General features: G+C 41.1%; 2 protein-coding genes across 3 annotated transcripts in view; both read right to left on the bottom strand.

Annotated features, from left to right (window-relative positions):
* LOC139374940 (WD repeat and HMG-box DNA binding protein 1) overlaps window positions 1-13,507 on the bottom strand; it is a 43,558-nt gene extending 30,051 nt beyond the window's left edge. Inside the window, exons 1-8 of one of the 2 annotated variants that reach the window (XM_071116198.1) lie at window positions 13,435-13,507; window positions 12,703-12,786; window positions 11,977-12,088; window positions 7,284-7,435; window positions 6,333-6,444; window positions 6,127-6,177; window positions 4,144-4,239; window positions 1,782-1,874 (exon numbers count right to left, since the gene is read on the bottom strand). In XM_071116198.1, the coding sequence (XP_070972299.1) occupies window positions 1,782-1,874; window positions 4,144-4,239; window positions 6,127-6,177; window positions 6,333-6,444; window positions 7,284-7,435; window positions 11,977-12,088; window positions 12,703-12,779 (693 nt within the window). In that variant the 5' untranslated portion in view covers window positions 12,780-12,786; window positions 13,435-13,507. The remainder of the gene's footprint in view (window positions 1-1,781; window positions 1,875-4,143; window positions 4,240-6,126; window positions 6,178-6,332; window positions 6,445-7,283; window positions 7,436-11,976; window positions 12,089-12,702; window positions 12,787-13,434) is intronic. The other variant, XM_071116199.1, reaches the window with a different exon arrangement.
* A 4,026-nt stretch (window positions 13,508-17,533) lies between these two features.
* Window positions 17,534-21,663, bottom strand: LOC139374439 (suppressor of cytokine signaling 4-like). The gene is made up of 2 exons (XM_071115479.1): window positions 20,490-21,663; window positions 17,534-17,811 (listed from the first exon to the last, which is right to left on the bottom strand). Exons 1-2 carry the CDS (start codon window positions 21,661-21,663, stop codon window positions 17,534-17,536), a joined length of 1,452 nt encoding a protein of 483 aa, XP_070971580.1.
* Window positions 21,664-21,877: the final 214 nt, after the last annotated feature.

Below are 21,877 nucleotides of genomic sequence, written 5' to 3'. Positions count from 1 at the left end.
TTTAACGCACCACCATTAATGACCCGTGGAGCAACTCAAAGTAATGTTTTCTTCCCCTCAAACAGAAGGCAAAAAAAGTCTGTTTTTACATCCATTGAGAATTACAATACTTCCTCAACGTATTTGATCAATCTTTCCAGCTCTCTGCCTTTTGATAACCAGTCTGCGTGAAAGGGAAAGATGTCATGCTCTGATCCAATTGAAACGTAATGAAATAGGCCTACCTGATTACTTCTTATCAGTGCTTGACTTGGACTGAAATAGGCTCTGGCCGGTACCCATTTTGGGTGCTGCTACTGTTTATATTTAGGTTCAGGAACTCCACAATACTTTTTAGCTAATATTCTTCTATAAGAACAGGAGCTCAAGCAGAACATTTGAGGTGCCGGAACTCAGCTCCGGTGAGCTCGTGCCCAAGTCAAGCACTGCTTCTCATCCCTTGCGCAAATAGACTACAACTGGGTCTGTCCCGAGCTCACTGGCTAAGGAAACAGAGCCTAGAATATTTTATACAATGTTGGTAGTTGCCTAGGGACAAGCTTTGGGCCAGACCCAAGTTAAATAGTTTATACAATGTTTCAAGTTCGTTGCAGACAGGCCATGTGTAGCCAATGTGATTTATAGGATATTTATTTTTATATTTTCTACCTGCATACTACAATGTTTTTATTTGTTGGCTTTATGTAGGCTATTTTTACATAGTTGGCAATGGAAATAGAAGTTGATTAACCACATGACAATGATTTTGAGATATGAAGACATGAAACTGTTTCACTAACATTTGCATATGAAAACCATAACTGGCATACAGATTGGTACGTAGAAATGGTAAGATAAATTGCCATTCCACATGAGAAAGTTTGCCGACTCCTCGTGTAGCCTATTACCGGCAACTTCAGGAGAGTAGTGGCAGAATCTGCAAAAGTCAGCAGGAGCAGGAGAATAGTTGGGTCAGGTTTTTTCAAATCGAATCAAGCACACACCGATTAAAACACCTGGTTTTCTGAGTAATCTTTCAAATTATTAGCACATGTAAAAACCCAAATCGTCATTCCAGCTGTGTATTTAGTCTGCACATGTGCTAGCACCAGCCGAGCGAAACTCCCTCTATAGCCCGAGTGAAGTGAGTTAGGAATAACTGAATGCATGAGTCTTAGAAGTAAGTTTTACATCAACTTTATATGACCAAACTCAAATATGCTTCCCAAAAATATCACGGTAGAACATTTATTTGATTGGTGATTTTCTGCATTTATCAGAGTTCCATCAGATAGCATGATTTCAGATGTGTCCATGTAATTAGGAATATAGGGGAAATAGTTATTCTTACAAAGCATGTAAAAATTGATCAAACTAATATATTCATCTATTATATCCACAATAACCGCATTGTGTGCATGTAACCGTACTCATTGACAGACTGCAAAAAACATATCATTTCACAAGCCCTGAATTCATTAGATCATTGCTGTCCATTTGAAATGAAGTTTATTTGACCTTTAAAATTGTACAACAAAGCTTATTTAGAAAAATATATATGTTTTCAAAATCTAGATATATTGTGAATCGCCTATAAATACAAGCTGCGTATGATTTTTTGCCCATATCGCCCAGGCTTACAATGGAGCCGTGCATGGTGTTGTTTAATAGGTAGAGGAGAAAACATTGTGAAACAGAGTAGGCCATCCATGAAGAACGCTTCATTTTGTTTTCCGTTTCAAACCCTTTTGTAACCTTACTGAACATGCCCCCCAGGTGTCCACTTTACCCATTGACCTCACCTGTGTGCCAAGGTCATCGGAGAGTGTGCCCACCTGGGCCCAGGAGTCTCTCTGGTACAGCTGCACCGTTGTCTCCACGGGAACGGCCAGGAGCTAGACACACACACACACACACACACTATGGAAACCACTGGACGCACTGACATAATGGAATAAGTGTCACTAAGTGGATCAGGATCGGTCTTGAAAAATATATCCCATCTCGATGAGACTAACCTGAATAAATAATAATGGTGCATAAAAGAGGTACTGAACAGGTGAAAACTATAGGTCACCTTAAAGCAGGGGTTACTATACATAAACTATACATAAATATCAGTACATTTTCATTGCCCTTATGCCTAAAACAAATGCAGTATAGACAAAAACAAATAACAATGAAATTAAATATCCATGTGTATTTTCCCCCATTAAAAACCCTGTCATACCTGTCTAGGTTGGAACTATTGCTGTTAAAATACAATAAATCATTTACATTCTGAACAGGAATAAACAGATTGATCACATCACACAGATAAATAACAGAACACACACACAGGCTTCTTGATAGGGCAATCCTAAGTAACAGTACAGATGAAAAATGATCAGGCCTACTGTACATCTTACTGTAGAAATTGTTGAAAGTCTATGTTGGAACTGTTGCTGTTAAAATATAATACATATTTTTTGTGATTGAGTGATTGATCACATCACACATATGTAGACCAGAAAACACACACACACAGTTCTAATGAGAGCATGTCTATTCTGGGCTCAGTTTTGGACAGTGCAACACTGAGGTCAAGCTCAGCCTTGTACAGAAACAGTTTTTTTTTTAAAATTTTTAAGTATGTCAGAGTTGAGAGCCCTGACTCACATAGGTATGTGGTGCCAAACTGGACCAGAATATCTACTGCTTTCTCAGTCAGGCAGGAGACCGCTTCCTGCTGTAGATGAGCAACCCAGAACTGTGTGAGTGTGTTCGCCTCAAAAAGCATCTTGCTTCAATCAGTTCATTCCAGTTAAGAATGAAAATTATGATTGTATTTTAAACAGCAACAGCTCCAACCTAGACTAGTTTTCAACCATTTCTACAGTGAGATGTACAGTAGGCCTGACCATTTTTCATCTTCATCTGTACTGTTACTAGGGTTGCACAGTAGCTAGCTTGCTTGGCAAATGTTAGCTATTAGCTGTGTAACATTACAAGGCAAGGGGATTGTTTAAAAGAGAAACTCACATCTACTATAATGAGAGTTAGTTAGTACTCCCTTATTTCTGCTTATCATCATCCGTTATAAAATGACAATTCCTTGCTAGCTGACTTTTCCACTGTCGGAGCACTGTTTCCTGAAGCATTCTGCCCTGTTTTGAAAGAACTCCCTGGGTTTACCATCATGCTGTGGATGTTTGTCATTTTATTGATTATTTATTAATTAGTTCGTTGAGACTCATTACTAAGCACTTCTCCACACAAAATACATTGTGGGCACACATTGTTATAAGTTTGTATGAAAGAGAAACTCATCGATGTATATGCGTTTCATGACAATTGAGCTCAGTCAGAACTTGTGACTAGCATGAGTCCAATTCATGACAGCGGTGAGTGATGGCGAGTGTGGGAATAACAAGTCAGTGCCTTGAACGACAGCGCTGCAGGGTAGCCTAGTGGTTAGTGTTGGACTAGTAACCGGAAGGTTGCAAGTTCAAACCCCCGTGCTGACAAGGTACAAATCTGTCGTTCTGCCCCTGAACAGGCAGTTAATCCACTATTCCTAGGCCGTCATTGAAAATAAGAATTTTTTCTTAACTGATTTGCCTAGTTAAATAAAGGTAAAATAAAATAGTGTGTGTCGCGGAGTGATCTTCAAGTAAACTGCAGAAAAAAGATCAGGTAAACCTTGAAGCACACGGGCATCTCATCCTCACGCATCTGCCAAACTGAGACCACTGCTAAGAAAAGAGCGCACTGAACAGAGAGAGCAGATGCACTTGAAACTGTGTGTATGCTAATTTAGAAAGATTGACATAATCAGATAAGAGGAAATTGCCTCGGATCAGATAGAAGGGTCAGGCCTAGGATGGTCGGGGTGTGATTCTGACATCTAGCTAAACAAGAGGACCATGGCCATTGCACATGGGAAAGGAGGGCAACTCATTGGTGTCATAAAATGTATAGCTGGGGAGGTGACGCCTACAAGGGAAGAGTATAAAATGTGTTGTGAACTTTCTAAATGTATGCACTCAGCTGACTGTATCCTTGGTGATACACACATGAAACTTCTCTTGAGCTTTGGGTCTCAATTCCTTATCGAAAGAGGTTGCAATAGCATATTTCTTTTTACAGTCTATAACCTAAAAGTAGAGGTAAGTGAGTTAGTACCTTAGCGGCCTTGGGCTGCCAGGCCAGTCGGCACAGGGACTTGGCATTGATGACATCATTGGACTTCTGCAGCAGCGGCCAGCTGGTCACCTGAGTCTGAATTAATCCAAAGCAGAGTTTCTCAGATCACTCTAACGCAGGGTTTCCCAAACTCCCCCGGGTGAAGGTTTTGGTTTTTCCTCTAGCATTACACAGCTGATTCAAATAACCAAAGCTTGATAAGTTGATTATTTGAATAATGTGTGTAGCGCTAGGGCAAAAAACAAAACGTACACCCAGAAGGAGCCCCAGGACCGAGTTTAAGAAACACTGCTCTAATGCAATAACACGGTCATGTTCATTAGGCAAGAAAACTGACTGAAACTGGAGAGGGACTACCTGGACTTGTCCAATAAGAAAGACACATTTTCATTTAACATTGCAAAACACTTTAGTGTTAAACGACCCAGATATCAATTTTTAAATATACTTTCAAATGGCAGTTGATAGAGCAAGAGCAGAAACAATATATTTTATAGTCGAGACTCTTCACAGTAGCCACCCTTTGCCTTGATGACAGCTTTGCCCACTCTTAGAATTCTCTCAACCAGTTTCATGAGGTAGTCACCTGGAATGCATTTCAATTATCAGGTTTGCCTTGTTCATTTGTGGAATTTCTTCATTCTTAATGTGTTTGAGCCAATAAGTTATGTTGTGACAAGGTATGGGTGGTATACATAAGATGGTCCTATTTGGTAAAAAAACAAGTCCATATTATGGCAAGAATAGCTCAAATAACCTAAGAGAAACGAAAGTCCATCACTACTTTAAGACTTTGAAAGTTTCTTCAAGTGCAGTTGCAAAAACCATCAAGCGCTATGATGAAATTGGCTCTCATGAGGACCACCACAGGAAAGGAAGACCCAGAGTTACTCTGTTGCAAAGGATAAGTTCTTTAGAATTACCAGCCTCAGAAATTGCAGCCCAAATAAATGCTTCACAGAGTTCAAGTAACAGACACATCTCAACATCAACTGTTCAGAGGAGACTGGGTGAATCAGGCCTTCATGGTCCAATTGCTGCAAAAAAAACACGACTAAAGGACACCAATAAGAAGATGAGACTTGCTTGGGCCAAGAAACACTAGCAATGGACATTAGATCAGTGGAAATCTGTCATTTGGTCTGATGAGTCCAAATTTGACATTTTTGGTTTTAACCGCTGTGTCTTTGTGAGATGCAGAGTAGATGAACAGATGGTCGCCGCATGTGAAGCATGGTGGAGGTGGTGTGATGGTGCTTTGCTGGTGACACTGTCCGTGATTTATTTAGAATTCAAGGCAGACTTAACCAGCATGGCTACCACAGCATTCTGCAGAGATACACCATCCCATCTGGTATGCACTTAGTAGGACTAACACTTGTTTTTCAACAAGACAATGACCCAACACACCTCCAGGCTGTGTAAGGGCTATTTGACAAAGAAGGAGAGTAATGGAGTGCTGCATAAGACGACCCGACCTCCCCAATTGGGTTTGGGATGAGTTGGACTGCAGAGTGAAGGAAAAGTAGCCAACAAGAGATCAGCATATGTGGGAACTCATTGAAGACGGTTGGAAAAGCATTCTAGGTGAAGCTGGTCGAGAGAATGCCAAGACTGTGCAAAGCTGTCATCAATGCAAAGGGTGGCTACTTTGAAGAATCTCAAATATAAAATATATTTTTATTTGTTTAACTATTTTAGTTACTACATGATTCCATGTGTTATTTCATAGTGTTGATGTCTTCACTATTATTCTACAATGTAGAAAATAGTACAAATAAATAAAACCCTTGAATGAGTAGGTGTGTCCAAACATTTGATTGGTACTGTATACATATATTTTTTTTTACACTGTTTGGAGGTAGGCATCCGGAAAAAACCCTTAGGCGGCCCGCCCAAGGATTTCAATGACAATGAGCTAAACAGAAGAGTAGAATATGAGGTGGGGTGATGGCTTGTTACCTGTTCCTCAATCTTCCACACAGCTACAGATCCATCACAACTAGCAGAGGCCTGAGATGAGAAAGGTTTGACAAATACTTTTTTCTTGTATGAATAAAGCATTCTAGTCTATTCCCAATGCACAATAACAGTATCTAGCAAATTAGTATCATGTCAAAACCTGTAAAATTAGTGGTGGTAAGGGTAACGTTGTAGATGATTCCTACCAGGAACTCATCTTTGGGGTCAAAGGTGACACTGAGGATGGGTGCAGTGTGTCCCCGCAGGGTCTTCTGCTGACTGCTGTCGTACATCTCCACTACCTTCACCATGAAGTCACTGAGGGAGGCACACACACATACACACAATCAGAACAAAGGTAATCAAGAAAATCATTGTTTGGGCTACGGGTATGTCCGATTTAATGATATCAGTTAGATCTGCAGAAGGAAATAGACGCAAGAAACTAATTTCCTCAAATCAGTGGTGGATGTCATACAGATGCCATATCTTCATTTGATCACCCTATTGCACAACAGGAAATGCAAACTTGTAATGTACTCTAGACTTAAAAACGCTTCTAAAGTATATCATTTTCACCTTAAAATTTCAGACTTGATTGATCATCCCCTACAAAAATGTCCATTAACGATATTCCACATAATTCAAATGTTCCTGCTGTAGCAAATTGGCTCAAATTAAGATCCTACATCTGTAACCCTCACCAGGTCTCAGATGCCTGTGTTGATCAAGTCAATATTCAAACGGATATTAGCCACGTGAAAATGGCCTAATCAATCCAGAGATATGGTCAGAGTCTTCATTTCTGTGATACACCTGTTTAGGGAATCAATGCGTACAGCAAACAGCTATTGACTTACAGTCTAGACTAATCAGAAAGGAATTGAATGCTGTTTCGCGAATCTAATCTAATCTATGATCTGGCACAATAACTATATTGGGATCATTAGTATAACCATCAAACCAGAAACACATTTTTATGACAAGGAAATAAATGTAGATATCTGCATTGCCGAACTGAGGAGGATAATGACATTCAGAATATAATTTGTTCAGCTTCTAGCAATTTGCTCTGAGCTCTGCACATCAGGGTGGTAACACAGAAATGACATTATATTCTAAGTCATTCTATTTCTATGGGTGTCCGTCTACAGTACCTGGATCCGGCAGCGACTCTGGAGCCGCTGCTGTTGTAGGTGATGTGGGTGGCGTTGGTGGTAAAGCGGGTGAGGATGCCATCTGGGTCACCCTCAGGGAACGTGTGGATTTGTACTGTGTTGTTGGAGGCTGCTGTGACCAGCTTCCCATTCTATATATTATTGGAAGAAAAGACAAAGTTAGATAAACATAAGAATTTCATTGTACACTCACTGTATGCCGTGAATATGACAAATAAACCTAGATTTGTAACAGGGAGCGGATATTTCGAGCCATAGCACTGTTTGAATATTATCATAATGTATGTACAACTTGACTAAGTATGTAACCTTAGAAACAAGGGTCATGAAATCAATAACTTGCTAACATCGGATAACATTCATATACCGGCCATCTCTGAAACTCACTTAGATAATTCCTTTGATTATAAAGCAATAGCAATAGAAGGATATAACATCTACAGAAAAAACAGGAATGTCTATGGGGAGGTGTTGCTGTATACGTTCAGAGCCATATTCCTGTAAAGCTTAAAGAGGATTGTAGCGGTATTATTAGAGGGGTGAATATACATTTAAAAAATTGGGGGCACCAGGCAGGTATTAACCCTGCCGAAATTGAAAAGAGTAGGCTAGGTGGAGTACCACTACCAGACACACACATCTGCAAAAGAGACTGCCTAGAGTGTAGCCGGTTTGCCAGAGGAGAGAAAAGATAAGACACACAATATAACACACACGTCACAGGACAGGGGTAACCCCACCAATAATACCTCATACAATAATAATGGCAGAGCAATTTAATGGCAACTTCATAGAAACAATTGACAAGAAAGAACTCAGGTCATCAACATTAGAGGATTTGCAATAATCTGTATTACCTCCCAGGAGAGGAGTGCAGGGGATATGAATGGGTGCGTGTAAAGCACTGGAGTGATAGAGGGGAAATATATGAGAGCGAGGATCCCATCAGCTTTCTATAGGCTAGGCCTACAACAGGAGTATAGCCTACCAGGCTGGCATGAAAATGATCCACGGGAAAAGCGTCCTCAATTCGCTATTTCAGTGCATAGATGACGTGTATTTTTTCCCCATACCACTGTTCTGAGACAGGTGCATGATAATGGTCCATTCTAAATCAAAACTAATTTCACCACATATTATTTAGTATATGTAAATTAAACATTAAATGAATAACAGTCTTATAGGTGACAGTATTAGCCTATCACTTGTGAATGATGCCCAGCTTGTGCAGTAAGGGAAGAAAAGAGCACATGCCTTTTTTTGCAACTTCAAATCATAGTCGCAGACCTCATGTAGCCTAGCCCATTTTGATAAGGTTTGTATCACAACTGGTGGCCAAATAACATCTTACAACTAAGCACATTAATCCGCTTTATAACCGGTGTAAAGCCTAACTGGCATACATAGGCTGCACGTGAGTTTCAAGTTTGGGCAAGATCATTTTCACTACAAAAATGCACCTTTGTAATAAACCATTACATGCATAACTGCATTTGTAGTCACTTTTGAGAAGTGTTTTCCAGCTATTTGATAGCATTTGGAAAATGTGCACTTATAGCCTACTGCTGAGCTTATAATGTGGAGAAATAACCTAATAACTCAGCAAAAAAAGAAAAACCCTTTTTCAGGACAATCTTTCTAAGATATTTGGATTATTACAAATTCTGATCTTCATTGTAAAGGGTTTAAACACGGTTTCCCATGCTTGTTCAATGAACCATAAACAATTAATGAACATGCACCTGTGGAACAGTCTTTAAGATGGTAGGCAATTAAGGTCACAGTTACAAAAACTTAGGACACTAAAGATGCCTTTCTACTGACTCTGGAAAAACACCAAAAGAAAGATGCCCAGGGTCCCTGCTCATCTGCGTGAACGTGCCTTAGGCATTCTGCAAGGAGGCATGAGGACTGCAGATGTGGGCAGGGCAATAAATTGCAATGTCCATACTGTGAGACGCCTAAGACAGCGCTACAGGGAGACAGGACGGACAGCTGATTGTTCTCGCAGTGGCAGACCACATGTAACAACACCTGCACAGGATCGGTACATCCAAACATCACACCTGCGGGACAGGTACAGAGGACGGCAACAACTGCCCGAGTTACACCAGGAATGCACAATCCCTTAATCAGTGCTCAAGCTGTCTGCAATAGGCTGAGAGAGGCTGGACTGAGGGCTTGTAGGCCTGTTGTAAGGCATGTCCTCACCAGACATCACTGGCAACAACGTTGCCTATGGGCACAAACCCACCGTCGCTGGACCAGACAGGACAGGCAAAAAGTGCTCTTCACTGACGAGACGCGGTTTTGTCTCACCAGGGGTGATGGTCGGATTCGCATTTATCGTCAAAGGAAAGAGCGTTACACCGAGGTCTGTACTCTGGAGCGGGATCGATTTGGAGGTGGAGGGTCCGCCATGGTCTGGGGCAGTGTGTCACAGCATCATCGGACTGAGCTTGTTGTCATTGCAGGGAATCTCAACGCTGTGCGATGCAGGGAAGACATCCTCCTCCCTCATGTGTTACCCTTCCTGCAAACCTATCCTGACACAACCCTCCATCATGACAATACCACCAGCCATACTGCTCGTTCTGTGCGTGATTTCCTGCAAGACAGGAATGTCAGTGTTCTGCCATGGCCAGCAAAGAGCCTGGATCTCAATCCCATTGAGCACGTCTGGGACCTGTTGGATCGGAGGGAGAGGGCTAGGGCCATTCCCCCCAGAAATATCCGGGAGCATGCAGGTGCCTCGGTGGAAGAGTGGGGTAACATCTCACAGCAAGAACTGGAAAATCTGGTGCAGTCCATGAGGAGGAGATGCACTGCAGTACTTAATGCAGCTAGTGGCCACACCAGATACTGACTGTTACTTTTGATTTTGACCCCCTCCTTTGTTCAGGGACACATTATTCCATTTGATAGTCACATGTCTGTGGAACTTGTTCAGTTTATGTCTCAGCTGTTGAATCTTATGTTCATACAAATATTTACACATGTTAAGTTTGCTGAAAATAAACGCAGTTGACAGTGAGAAGACGTTTCTTATTTTAGTGAGTTTAGTTTATCAACATTAAGCTAAACATTCTGATCTGTTGCATCATCAATAGAATTGGTCAACTTTTGTACTATGGCGGATAGTACATTGACATAGGATAGTGCTTTCACTGTTCATTAGGCCTACTCATCTTATTGGCTGACGAAAAGTAAGCAGTTCTGGCCAGTTCTGTCATCTTTAATATGCGCCTCGGAATTCAATTAGAGGGATGCACACAGTTGAGTCCCAATGTGTCTCTTCCTTCACTTGTAGCCTACTTCTTAACTGAAATGCCTGTGAGAAGGACCCGATCATGTGACGGACATCGGCTACATCTGAGAGTGAGTGAGATGTGCTTCGGAGCACGGCAATTATAATTATTATATTCAGCCCTAGGGCACAACGGCCACTTTGGCCGCAAAAGGCATGGATTTTTTTAGGGGGCATTACGGCCACACAAGGGGGATGCCGCATGGAAATTTGAGGCCTGGTGAGAATATTATCAAGTGCTTGTCAAATTGTGAATGAGAGCGTGATGAAGTGTGTGCAGCTTGAAGCTTTTTAAAAATCATTAGAGTCCCATCATGCAGCCTTAGAATGTATAAAAAATCTAAACATATAGCCCAACGTTTGTATCAAATTGCATAAATAACTCTAAATTAAGAATATAGGAGGACCAGTTTCTTTGTTAAACGGTCAAAACAGAATATTTATGAAGCTGTGTTCAATTGTATTCTTCATACTATACAATTTAAATTCCGCAGGGCCTCCCGAGTGGCGCAGCAACTCAAGCATCGCAGTGCTTGAGGCGTCACTACAGAACTGGGTTCGATCCCAGGCTGTCTCACAACCGGCCGTGACCGGGAGTCCCATAGGGCGGCGCACAATTGGCCCAGTGCCGTCCGGGTTTGGCCGGGGAAAGCAGAGTATGCTTTTCTGTTCCTCTGAAATGGACTACATTTACTTCATATCATGTTTCTTTAGACCTGTCTAAATTAAATTATGGATTTACTGCGATGGTGTAGGCTATATTAAATGGATTTATTCGACTTTTTAAAATGTAGATGTTCAAAGTTCTGCATCAGTGGCTTGTAGGCTATGCGTGGAAGGCAGGAGATGCTAAACGTGCTTATGTTAATGTTAATTAACGTCAATTACTGGCTGACAAAATGTCAGGACCGCCACAGCCCTAGCCATGATTGCATGGAACTCCCATCTCAAATGACTCAAGCAAACAGCAAAATGATCTTTAAAAAAACAGATTAAACATCTCATGGAACAGCAGGGACAGTGAGGGGACACACAAACACATATAGTTTTAATTATTTTTGTTGTATTGTTTGTATATTGTTACATTTTACATTTCTGTGACTGTCCTTGTCTAAATGGTGTATAAGTGTGTTCTTACTCGTCATGTTGTGTTTCTTGTGGACCCCAGGAAGATAATAAAAATAAGAAGTGTTATAGAATTGACATCAACCACCTGCAATATGGTTGTAGACTCCTATGGGGTCTAAGAGTCTACAGCCATGTCTCAGGAGTACCTCATTGGCAACCACATTGAGTAGGCTTATTGCATATTTGCTGTGAAACACATTGGTAACTTTGGCAATGGCAGACTGGTATGAGACTCACCTTCAAGGCTAAAGAATAGGCCTTCTCCCCCACGTTGATGGACTTGGGATCGTCGTCATCCAGACTCTCCCATATTCTCACATCCCCATCACTTCCACAAGTGACTATATACCTGAGAGAATGTCAGGCAAGAATAATTTCAGCGACTGCCTCTATACTTATATTACTACCTGGACAATATTTATTAGCGCTGAGAGATTAGCGCTTTTTGAGGTCAGTTCGATTATAAAAAAATGATGGGTTTGATTTTTTTTTTTTTAAACATTAAATGCATGGTGGGTTGAACGCTCTAACACAGCATAAAACAATAAATAAAAGTCCCATGATGGTAGTGACTGCCATTAGTGCTCATCACTTATTAATCATAATCAATTCACATTACTTTAAACAAATATTTCAGTTGTGTATATTACATTTGTTTTATGCCTATTTGATGACCAGGGCCTAACATTTACGTTTTGGTCAACCAGCCACTGTGGCAGGTACAAGTAGATGGAAAAATCTACCAGCCAAAAGCTTTTTTTGCCTGATGACCATGCTTAATGTTTTTAAAACAAAACATGTATAAGTAATAAGTAATGTGATATATTGCTTAATGTCATGTTTTTTGACAAGTCTTTTAACCAAAATATCAGATGAGACATGTTCAGCTGCCACTTTATGGACGGGAGGTAACGCTGGTAGTGAATATGTTCCAGCTGTCATGGCTGCTTCAGTTATACTTACTTTCCAGTGTCATCGAAGCAAACATCAGTGTGTCCCTCCGAGTGGCCGTAGCGCATTGGCTTTCTTTCACAGGGCATTGCTCTACTGAAATGATAGCATTATCAGAGAATGAGAGGTGATGCAAATGTGGAAGTGGCATGTTCCCATTTATGTTGTACATACACATGAACTAGCTAACATACTGAATTCTTCTTCTCGAGTACCACTTAACTAAACAGTATTGATGTGCTGTTTATTTTATTGTTGTCTACTTATTTTATTGTTGTCTACTGTCCACTGTCGTTTCGCTAAGGTTATTGGCTGCCTTGGTACCCGTTTGATTAACTACTATTAGCTACTTACTATACTATACGCAAGTGCAATCAAATTTCCCCTAGGGGATCAATAACACAGCTACAGTATCATTCATCTTATTTAATAACGAACATTGCATTTCACTATCTATGACTTAGTCAAGTTATCTAGTTAGTTAACTACTTTTGCAGCCAGTCTATTCGTTGTGCAATTCACTTTCTTTGAAAATGTATTCCTGTGCGTTATATGTGCGAAGACCTTTGAACCACATAACTAGCTAGCGTCAGCTAACCGGGGCAGAATAACAGTTCAAAATAGCTAACTGGCTAAAAACCACATGACAAAATCACGTAATCATTCCAAACGTTTGAAATCGTCTCTTTGAATATATCATGTTGCAGGAGATGAGTGAAACAGGGATCATAAAACCAAACTTACTGTAGAATCCTCTTTCTGTGATGGCAGAAACTCCCGCGCTGTTGAAAACGAGGAACCCAAAAGAGCTTCAGGATTCCCGCCCGCGACGTCAAGCTTCACCACTCCCTCGACTCCTCCTTTGCTCCTCCCATGTGCCCAAAAAAGACGAGCGCCACCAAAAAAACTTTGTCATGTAGGCAGGCGGCAGCTAGCTATGCAGTTTGTATCTTTTCAAACATAAATTATAAATGAATTCCAATCAAGTCATCCATAATTTCCTTCTTGTCAAAACTAATTCAACCTCTCAATCTAACTCCCAGTATAGTCTAAGCTCCTTGCATTCGTTTTCAAAGAGTTGTATGTTTATTCACATCATTGTTAAGAGTTAAAATGATACAAAAAAAGTATTGTATACACAAAAGACTGGGCAACGAAATTAAATTTGCATCAAACAACAATATGTAAGTACCACAGGACCACAGCACCTTAATTGGGGAAGACTCGTGGTAATGGCTGGAGCAGAATGAGTGGAACTTATCAAATACATCAACCCCATGGTTTGATGCCATTCAATTGGCGCAGTTCCAGACATTATTATGAGCTATCCTCCCCTCAGCAGCCTCCACTGTCATCTCTTTACAAACCAATGTGGCCCAGACAATCTGATCTTGGTATACTTTCTATTGGCTGAGAGGTGTCTCGCTGGAGTAATTTCATAAGCACAACAGGAAATAGGCTGCTGCAGACAGCTGTGTCTAAATATTACTGCAATGAAATCCAATAGTCTCCAATAAAGCCTGTGTGTGCCTGTGTGCTTGTGAGTTATGTGTGTGGGTGTCTGTGTGTGAGTAACCTGTGCAATGTGTGTGCTTGCTTGTGTGTGTGCCCATGTTGACTGATTACTACAAATGAGCCAAAACCAAAGACATACAATCCCATCACAGAATCGTCTGTGATTTAATGAATTCTGTATATAATAAGATACCTTAATACAGTGTTACAATGTTAAACTCTGGATGGGGTCTGACTGCAATGATAACTGGATAATCTGAGACACATTCATATTTAATTTCTGTGGTATGGGAAGATCAATAAAAGTATGGCTCCTGCCTCTGTCCATTGAGAAACCGTATTTATTTTCCCCATCATCTAGACACATGGTCTGCATCACGATTCTCCACACTTCACCCAAAGTGTGCACTTGCACACTTCCCGTCACAGGTTTAAAAGCAATGGATTGGTGTTATCATTGCCGGGGGGGAGCTTTTGCCATTGTTAAATCCATGATGGGAATTGTGCTTATGGATAAGGGAGGAGAATAGGGACGCTGCCCATGACTGAATTTCAATGTGTCTTTCCATGATTTCTCGCATCCTATCTACTCACCTATTTTTCAACCATATTGGGTCCCTCCCCTCGCACTTTCTTCTCCAATGCGTTTTGAGAAGGTGGTGAGGATCCCAATCTTATCGCCAAATGGCAATAATTAAGAGTGTGTAAAATAAATTACTTGTAAATTAACAAACGACTTCAAAATCTGAATTAGTCTTGCATAGAGAGGAAGAAAGTGCCTTCTATTTCTTATCTCTCCCACTCTTTGGAAAGCAATAACATTCAAAGGTGCTCTTTGCAGAGAGCACTTTGAATTGTTTTCCCACATTTGAAAGGCAAATATTACCATACTATTAAGTTATTTTACTGAGCAGTGGTAAGGACATGGTTAAGTGTAATGTGAGAAGTGCTTTTCTAGTAGAGCAAGGATATGTCGAAAATAAGATATTATATATTTCCTGACCATCTGTTCTACATAGAAAATAATGTCACAGAAAAGAGGTTTGACAATGGAGTATTTATTGGTTGAATTTGGAAGTAGAATACAGTATACATGTAGGGAAATTGGAATGAATGTTATTAAAGGTTGTTTGGGTGGTTGAAAATTTTAGCATTTTGAGGAAACAATATTAAAAAGACCATAATTCAATATATCAGAATAATGAGGTATCTGGCCTCTCTAAAAAGGGGCTAACATGAAACAGTATCCATTTTTACAGTGCCATCAGAAAGTATTCACACCCCTTGACTTTTTTCACATTTTGTTGTGTTACAGCCTGAATTTGAAATGGGTTATCTTGAGATGTTGTGCCACTGATCTACACACAATACCCCATAATGTCGAAGTGGAATTATGTTTTTTTTTATTTATGAAAAGCTCAAATGTCTTGAGTCAATAAGTATTCAACCCTTTTATAATGGCAAGGTTAAATAAGTTTGGGAGTAAAATAATAAGCAATAAGTTGCATAAGTTGCATAATAAGTTGCATTGATTCTTTGTGCAATAATAGTGTTTAACATTATTTTTTAATGACTACCTAATTATTATAATATATTTTTTTAAACCTTTGTTTAACTAGGCAAGTCAGTTAAGGACAAATTCTTATTTACAATGACGGCCTACCAAAAGGCAAAAGACCTCCTGCGGGGAAGGGGGCTGGGATAAAAAAATAAAATAACATATAAATATAGGACAAAACACACATCATGACAAGAGAGACAACACAACACTACATAAAGAGAGACCTAAGACAACAACATAGCAAGGCAGCAACACATGACAACACAGCATGGTAACAACACAACATGATAGCAGCACAAAACATGGTACAAACATTATTGGACATTATCTCTGTACCCTACACATGAAATTATCTGTACACAGTCCCTTAGTCGAGTAGCACATTTCACACACGGATTCAATCACAAAGACCAGGGAGGTTTTCCAATGCCTCGCAAAGAAGGGCACCTATTGGTAAATGGATCTGCCACTTGTTTTAAATTTTCGCCTAAAATTACATACCCAAATCTAACTGCCTGTAGCTCAGGACCTGAAGCAAGGATATGCATACTCTTGATACCATTTGAAAGAAAACACTTTGAAGTTTGTGTAAATGTGAAATTAATGTAGGAGAATATAACACATTAGATATGGTAAAAGATAATACAAAGAAAAAAACATGCTTTTTTGTAGCATCATCTTTGAAATGCAAGAGAAAGGCCATAATGTAGTATTCCAGCCCGAGGACAATTTAGATGTTGGCCCATAGATAGCAGGAGTGTATGGGCAAAGTTTTAGACTGATCCAATGAACCATTGCATATCTGTTCAAAATATTGTATCAAGACTGCCCAAATGTGCCTTAATGGTTTATTCATACATTTTCAGTTCATAATTGTGCACTCTCCTCAAACAAGAGCATGATATTATTTCACTGTAATAGCTAATGTAAATTGTACAGTGCAGTTAGATTAACAAGAATTTAAGCTTTCTGCCCATTTCAGATATGTCTATGTCCTAGGAATTTTTCATGTTACGTAAAGCCTCATGGTAATCACATTAGTCTACGTTAGCTTAACCGTCCCATTGAGGGGACACCCATCCTGTTTAAAAAGCAGACATTGAATATCCCTTTGAGCATCAGGAAGTTATTTATTACACATTGGATGGGGTATCAATACACCATCCAAAGATACAGGCGTCCTTTCTAACTCAGTTGCTGGAGAGAAAGTAAACCCCTCAGGGATTTCACCATGAGGCCAATGGTGACTTTAAAACAGTTACAGAGTTGAATGGCTGTGGCAGGAGATAACTGAGGATGGATCAGCAACATTGAAGTTACTCCACAATACTAACATAAATGACAGCGTGAAAAGAAGGAAGCCTGTACAGAATAAAAATATTCCAAAACATGTATCCTGTTTGCAATAAGGCACTAAAGTAAAACAGCAAAACATTCGGCAAAGAAACACACCTTTTGTCCTGAATACAAAACATTCCGTTTGGAGCAAATCTAACACAAAACATCACTGCATACCACTCTTCATATTTCAAGAATGGTGGTGGCTGCATCATGTTAAGGGTATGCTTGTCATCGGCAAGGACTAGGGGAGTTTTTTAGGATAAAAATACATTTAAAGGCCTCCCGAGTGGTGCAGTGGTCTAGGGCACTGCATCACAGTGCTAGCTGTGCCACTAGAGATTCTGGGTTCGAGTCCAGGCTCTGTCGCAGCCAGCCGCAACCGGGAGACCCATGGGGCGGCGCACAATTGGCCCAGCGTCGTTCAGGTTAGCGAAGGGTTTGGCCTGCAGGGATGTCATTGTCCCATCGTTCTCTAGCGACTCCTGTGGTGGCCCAGGACACGGTCCTGTGGTACACGTAGACACGGTCGCCAGGTGTACGGAGTTTCCTCCAACCCAGTGGTGCGGTTGGCTTCTGGGTTAAAGTGGGCATTGTGTCAAGAAGCATTGTGGCTTGGTTGGGTTGTGTGTCAGAGGACGCACGGCTCTCGGCTTTCGCCTCTCCCGAGTCCGTGCAGGAGTTGAAGCGATGAGACAAGACTGTCACTACCAATTGGATACCATGAAATTGGGGAGAATTTAAAATGTATTCATGTTTTGTTTAGTGTTGTGTTGTAGTAGTGGCTAGAGGAAATCCTGGTTCAGTCTGCTTTCCAACAGACACTGGGAGACAAATTCAACTTTCAGCAGGACAATAACCTAAAACACAAGGCTATACACTGGAGTTGCTTCTGAGTGGCCTAATTACAGTTTTGACCTAAATTGGCTTGGAAATCTATGGCAAGATTTGAAAATGTCTGTCTAGCAATGATCAACAACCTACTTGACAGAGCTTGACGAATGTTTTAAAAGTTAATTGGCAAATATTGTACAATCAAGGTGTTCAAAGCTCTTAGAGATTTACCCAGAAAGACTCACAGCTGTAATCGCTGCCAAAGGTGATTCTAACATATATTGACTCAGAGGGTGAATACTTATCTAATCAAGATATAGTGTTTTATTTCCCATTAATAAAAATATATATACACTACCGTTCAAAAGTTTGGGGTCACTTAGAAATGTCCTTGTTTTCCATGAAAACATACATGAAATGAGTTGCAAAATGAATAGGACATATAGTCAAGATGTTGACAAGGTTATAAATAATGATTTTTAATTGAAATAATAATTGTGTCCTTCAAACTTAGCTTTCGTCAAAGAATCCTCCATTTGCAGCAATTACAGCCTTGCAGACCTTTGGCATTCTAGTTGTCAATTTGTTGAGGTAATCTGAAGAGATTTCACCCCATGCTTCCTGAAGCAACTCCCACAAATTGGATTGGCTTGATGTGCACTTCTTACGTACCGGTACCATACGGTCAAGCTGCTCCCACAACAGCTCAATAGGGTTGAGATCCGGTGACTGTGCTGGCCACTCCATTATAGACAGAATACCAGCTGACTGCTTCTTCCCTAAATAGTTATTGCATAGTTTGGAGCTGTGCTTTGGGTCATTGTCCTGTTGTAGGAGGAAATTGTCTCCAATTAAGCGCTGTCCACAGGGTATGGCATGGCGTTGCAAAATGGAGTGATAGCTTTCATTTTTCAAGTCCAAATATCCCACTTTACCACCACCAAAGCACCCCCAGACCATCACATTGCCTCCACCATGCTTGACAGATGGCGTCAAGCACTCCTCCAGCATCTTTTCATTTTTTCTGCTCCTCACAAATGTTCTTCTTTGTGATCCGAACAACTCAAACTTAGATTTGTCTCTCCATAACACTTTTTTTCCAATCTTCCTCTGTCCAGTGTCTGTAATCTTTTGCCAATCTTAATCTTTTATTTTTATTGGCCAGTCTGAGATATGGCTTTTTCTTTGCAACTTTTCTTTCTGCTTAGAACTCTGCCGCCTCTTCAATGTTAACGTTGAGACTGGTGTTTTGCTGGTACTATATTTAATGAAGCTGCCAGTTGAAGAATATCCTTAATTTCTCAGAACAAGAATAGACTGACGAGTTTGAGAAGAACGTTTGAGCCTGTAATCGAACCCACAAATGCTGATGCTCCAGATACTCAACTAGTCTGAAGAAGGCCAGTTTTTATTGCTTCTTTAATCAGACAACAGTTTTCAGCTGTGCTAACATAATTGCAAAGGGTTTTCTAATGATCAATTAGCCTTTTAAAATGATAAACTTGGATTAGCTAACACAATTGGAACACAGGAGAGATGGTTGCTGATGATGGGCCTCTGTACGCCTATGTAGATATTCCATTAAAAATCAGCTGTTTCCAGCTACAATAGTCATTTACAACATTAACAGTGTCTACACTGTATTTCTGATCAATTTGATGTTATTTTAATGGACAAAAAATTAGCTTTTCTTTCAAAGACAAGGACATTTCTAAGTGAGCCCAAACTTTTGAACGGTAATATATATAATTTCTCTTCCATTTGACATTACAGATTATTTCACGTAGATCGTTGACAAACAAATTAAAATTAAATCCATTTTAATCCCACTTTGTAACACAACAAAATGCAGAAAAAGTCAAGGGGTATGAATACTTTCTGAAGGCACTGTATGTACTTTTCTGGGACTGAAAAAAACAATGAAATGTTGTGGCAACCAAGACAAACTCACTTGTACTGCATCTGTAAACATACCATGGGTGTGAATAGTGCATTTATATTGCCATCTTGTGGCCTCAGATAAGACTGCAGCCCTCTGCATCCTCTAGTTACAAGACTGAAAATCCAATAAAGTTCTGTATAAAAAAAACAAGGACTATGTGTTGGACGGCCATGTAACCACTTTTAAACTGTCCTCACATATTGCATTAAATGTGTAAATGTACATACTAAAAGTGTTTCTGAGTGTTATCGCTCATTTAGTTACTGTAAGAAGGCAGTAGGGGAGGCAATGATTATTGTATTGGGATGTTACATTTGTCCAGATGAGATTTTTTTAAACCAGATGCGCACTTCCTCATAGCTTCTGTAATAATGTAATCATTCACTCTGACATTCATTCAAATCATCTCACTCTCCCTCCCCCACCCATTCAAGTCTCTTGTGTGTCCGATTAAATTTTCCCACAAGGAAATAAAAAAGTCTACAAAAGTCTTCTTGCGACTGCAGGAAGGATCTTCACAGGTCTCTGAAAACGGATAAATCATTGTCAATATGGAAGAGTAGTAACCCATGGGACAATAATGATAGTAGGTAATTATAATTGTTCTACACTGTTCTACATTGCACTTGTAGTGGTACTGTCTAAGATAGTACCTGAGCTGATAGGGAAGTGGAAGGATCTCAATACCCTGGTACGTAGTGCAGCTACAGATCACGGTGTGGCACAGGTGTTGCAGGGTGAAGGGGAAAGTCCGGGGCAGGGGGAGAGCAAGGAGGGGCTCGAAGAAAAGGCATGTGGCCGGGTCGCTGTAGTGCCGGAGCAGGCCCGTGACACTCGGGTCCCAGGAAATGCACGGGTCGCGTCCGTCAAAGCTGAAGCGCTTGCCGTTCTGCTCTATGCGTGCATGGAGGGAACGGCTGTAGCGGCGGAAGCTGACTGAGAAGAGGAATTCGTCCTGGGCCGAGTCGCGCAGGAGGAAGGTGCCCTCTGGCTGGCCCTCCAGAAGCTCCTCGGCTTCGAAGCGGTCACGCACGCCCCAGTAACACGGGCTGTTGTTGATCTGGAGGAGGTCCGGGACAAGGATGTAGTCGGTATGGCTGTCACCATGGGCTGATCCTCCTTGTGGACAGGACGGGTCCCAGTCCTCAAGGCTCAGGGGCCTACTTGAGCAAATGCCCTCCCAGGAAAGAGGCGGAGGCGGAGACGAGGACGTGGAAGGGAATTGTTCTTTGCTGGCAGCCTGGGAAGCCTGAGCAGCTTGGGCAGTCTCTAGGCCCACGATGGTGCTAGGGTGGCTGGCGTGCTTCTTGATGAGGTGCCAGCAGTGAGCCAGCTCCGACTTGGGTGAGAAGGGACACTTGTCCTGCATGAGCTCCGAGATGTGGATCTTGCGCTTGGACCAGAGGAGCACAGAGAAAGCCCCCCTGGAGGACCCTGTTGGGTGGCCGTGGTGGTGATGGTGGCCATTGCGGAGAGGGAAACACTGACCCACCGCATCCTGGAACTTCTGCCGGAGGGAGCGTCGAGAAAGGGCTTTTCGACACGTGTCGTCCGTGTCGATTTCCCCCAAGACGGTGCAGCTACACTTCCTCTCTCGCCATCGCCACGGACACAAGGTGGAACGTTCATCCATCGGTCCCTCCCCCTCCGGACCCCAAAGGCCGGGGTTTTTCCGGGAACTCCTGGAACGTTTCTTGCTGCTCCACACGTAGCTGTCTGCACTCCAGCTGCGGATGCCACATTTGGGACGGCTGTCTGAACTCCAGGATTTCTTCTCAGACATGGTCCTCCCTCCTCTTTATACAGCTCTGTGCTACATCAATGGACAGAGATAAACAAGTAAATATTTGGATTAAGTAACTATCACAGATAAATCAATGGGATTGTTATCAACAAAAGATTTGAAATAAAATGTCAAATAGTACGAGTAGATGGCATATCATGTTAGTTTAGATAGGCAAAGCTCAGATTCCACACAGGTAGGCTAATACTAATAG

Source organism: Oncorhynchus clarkii, chromosome 19 (assembly GCF_045791955.1).
Source record: "Oncorhynchus clarkii lewisi isolate Uvic-CL-2024 chromosome 19, UVic_Ocla_1.0, whole genome shotgun sequence".
Taxonomy (NCBI): Eukaryota; Metazoa; Chordata; class Actinopteri; order Salmoniformes; family Salmonidae; genus Oncorhynchus; species Oncorhynchus clarkii.
The sequence above is the reverse complement of the archived record's forward strand: the minus strand, read 5'-3'. Positions and strand labels throughout refer to the sequence as shown.

What these genes read in the sequence shown, in the direction of transcription:
- LOC139374439 (XM_071115479.1), bottom strand. Translation starts at nt 21,663, where the DNA reads ATGTCTGAGAAGAAATCCTGGAGTTCAGACAGCCGTCCCAAATGTGGC. An exon ending in CAAGTGCAATGTAGAACAGT is followed by an intron (nt 17,812 to 20,489) that starts GTAGAACAATTA and finishes TCCAATTGGTAG; the next exon opens with TGACAGTCTTGTCTCATCGC.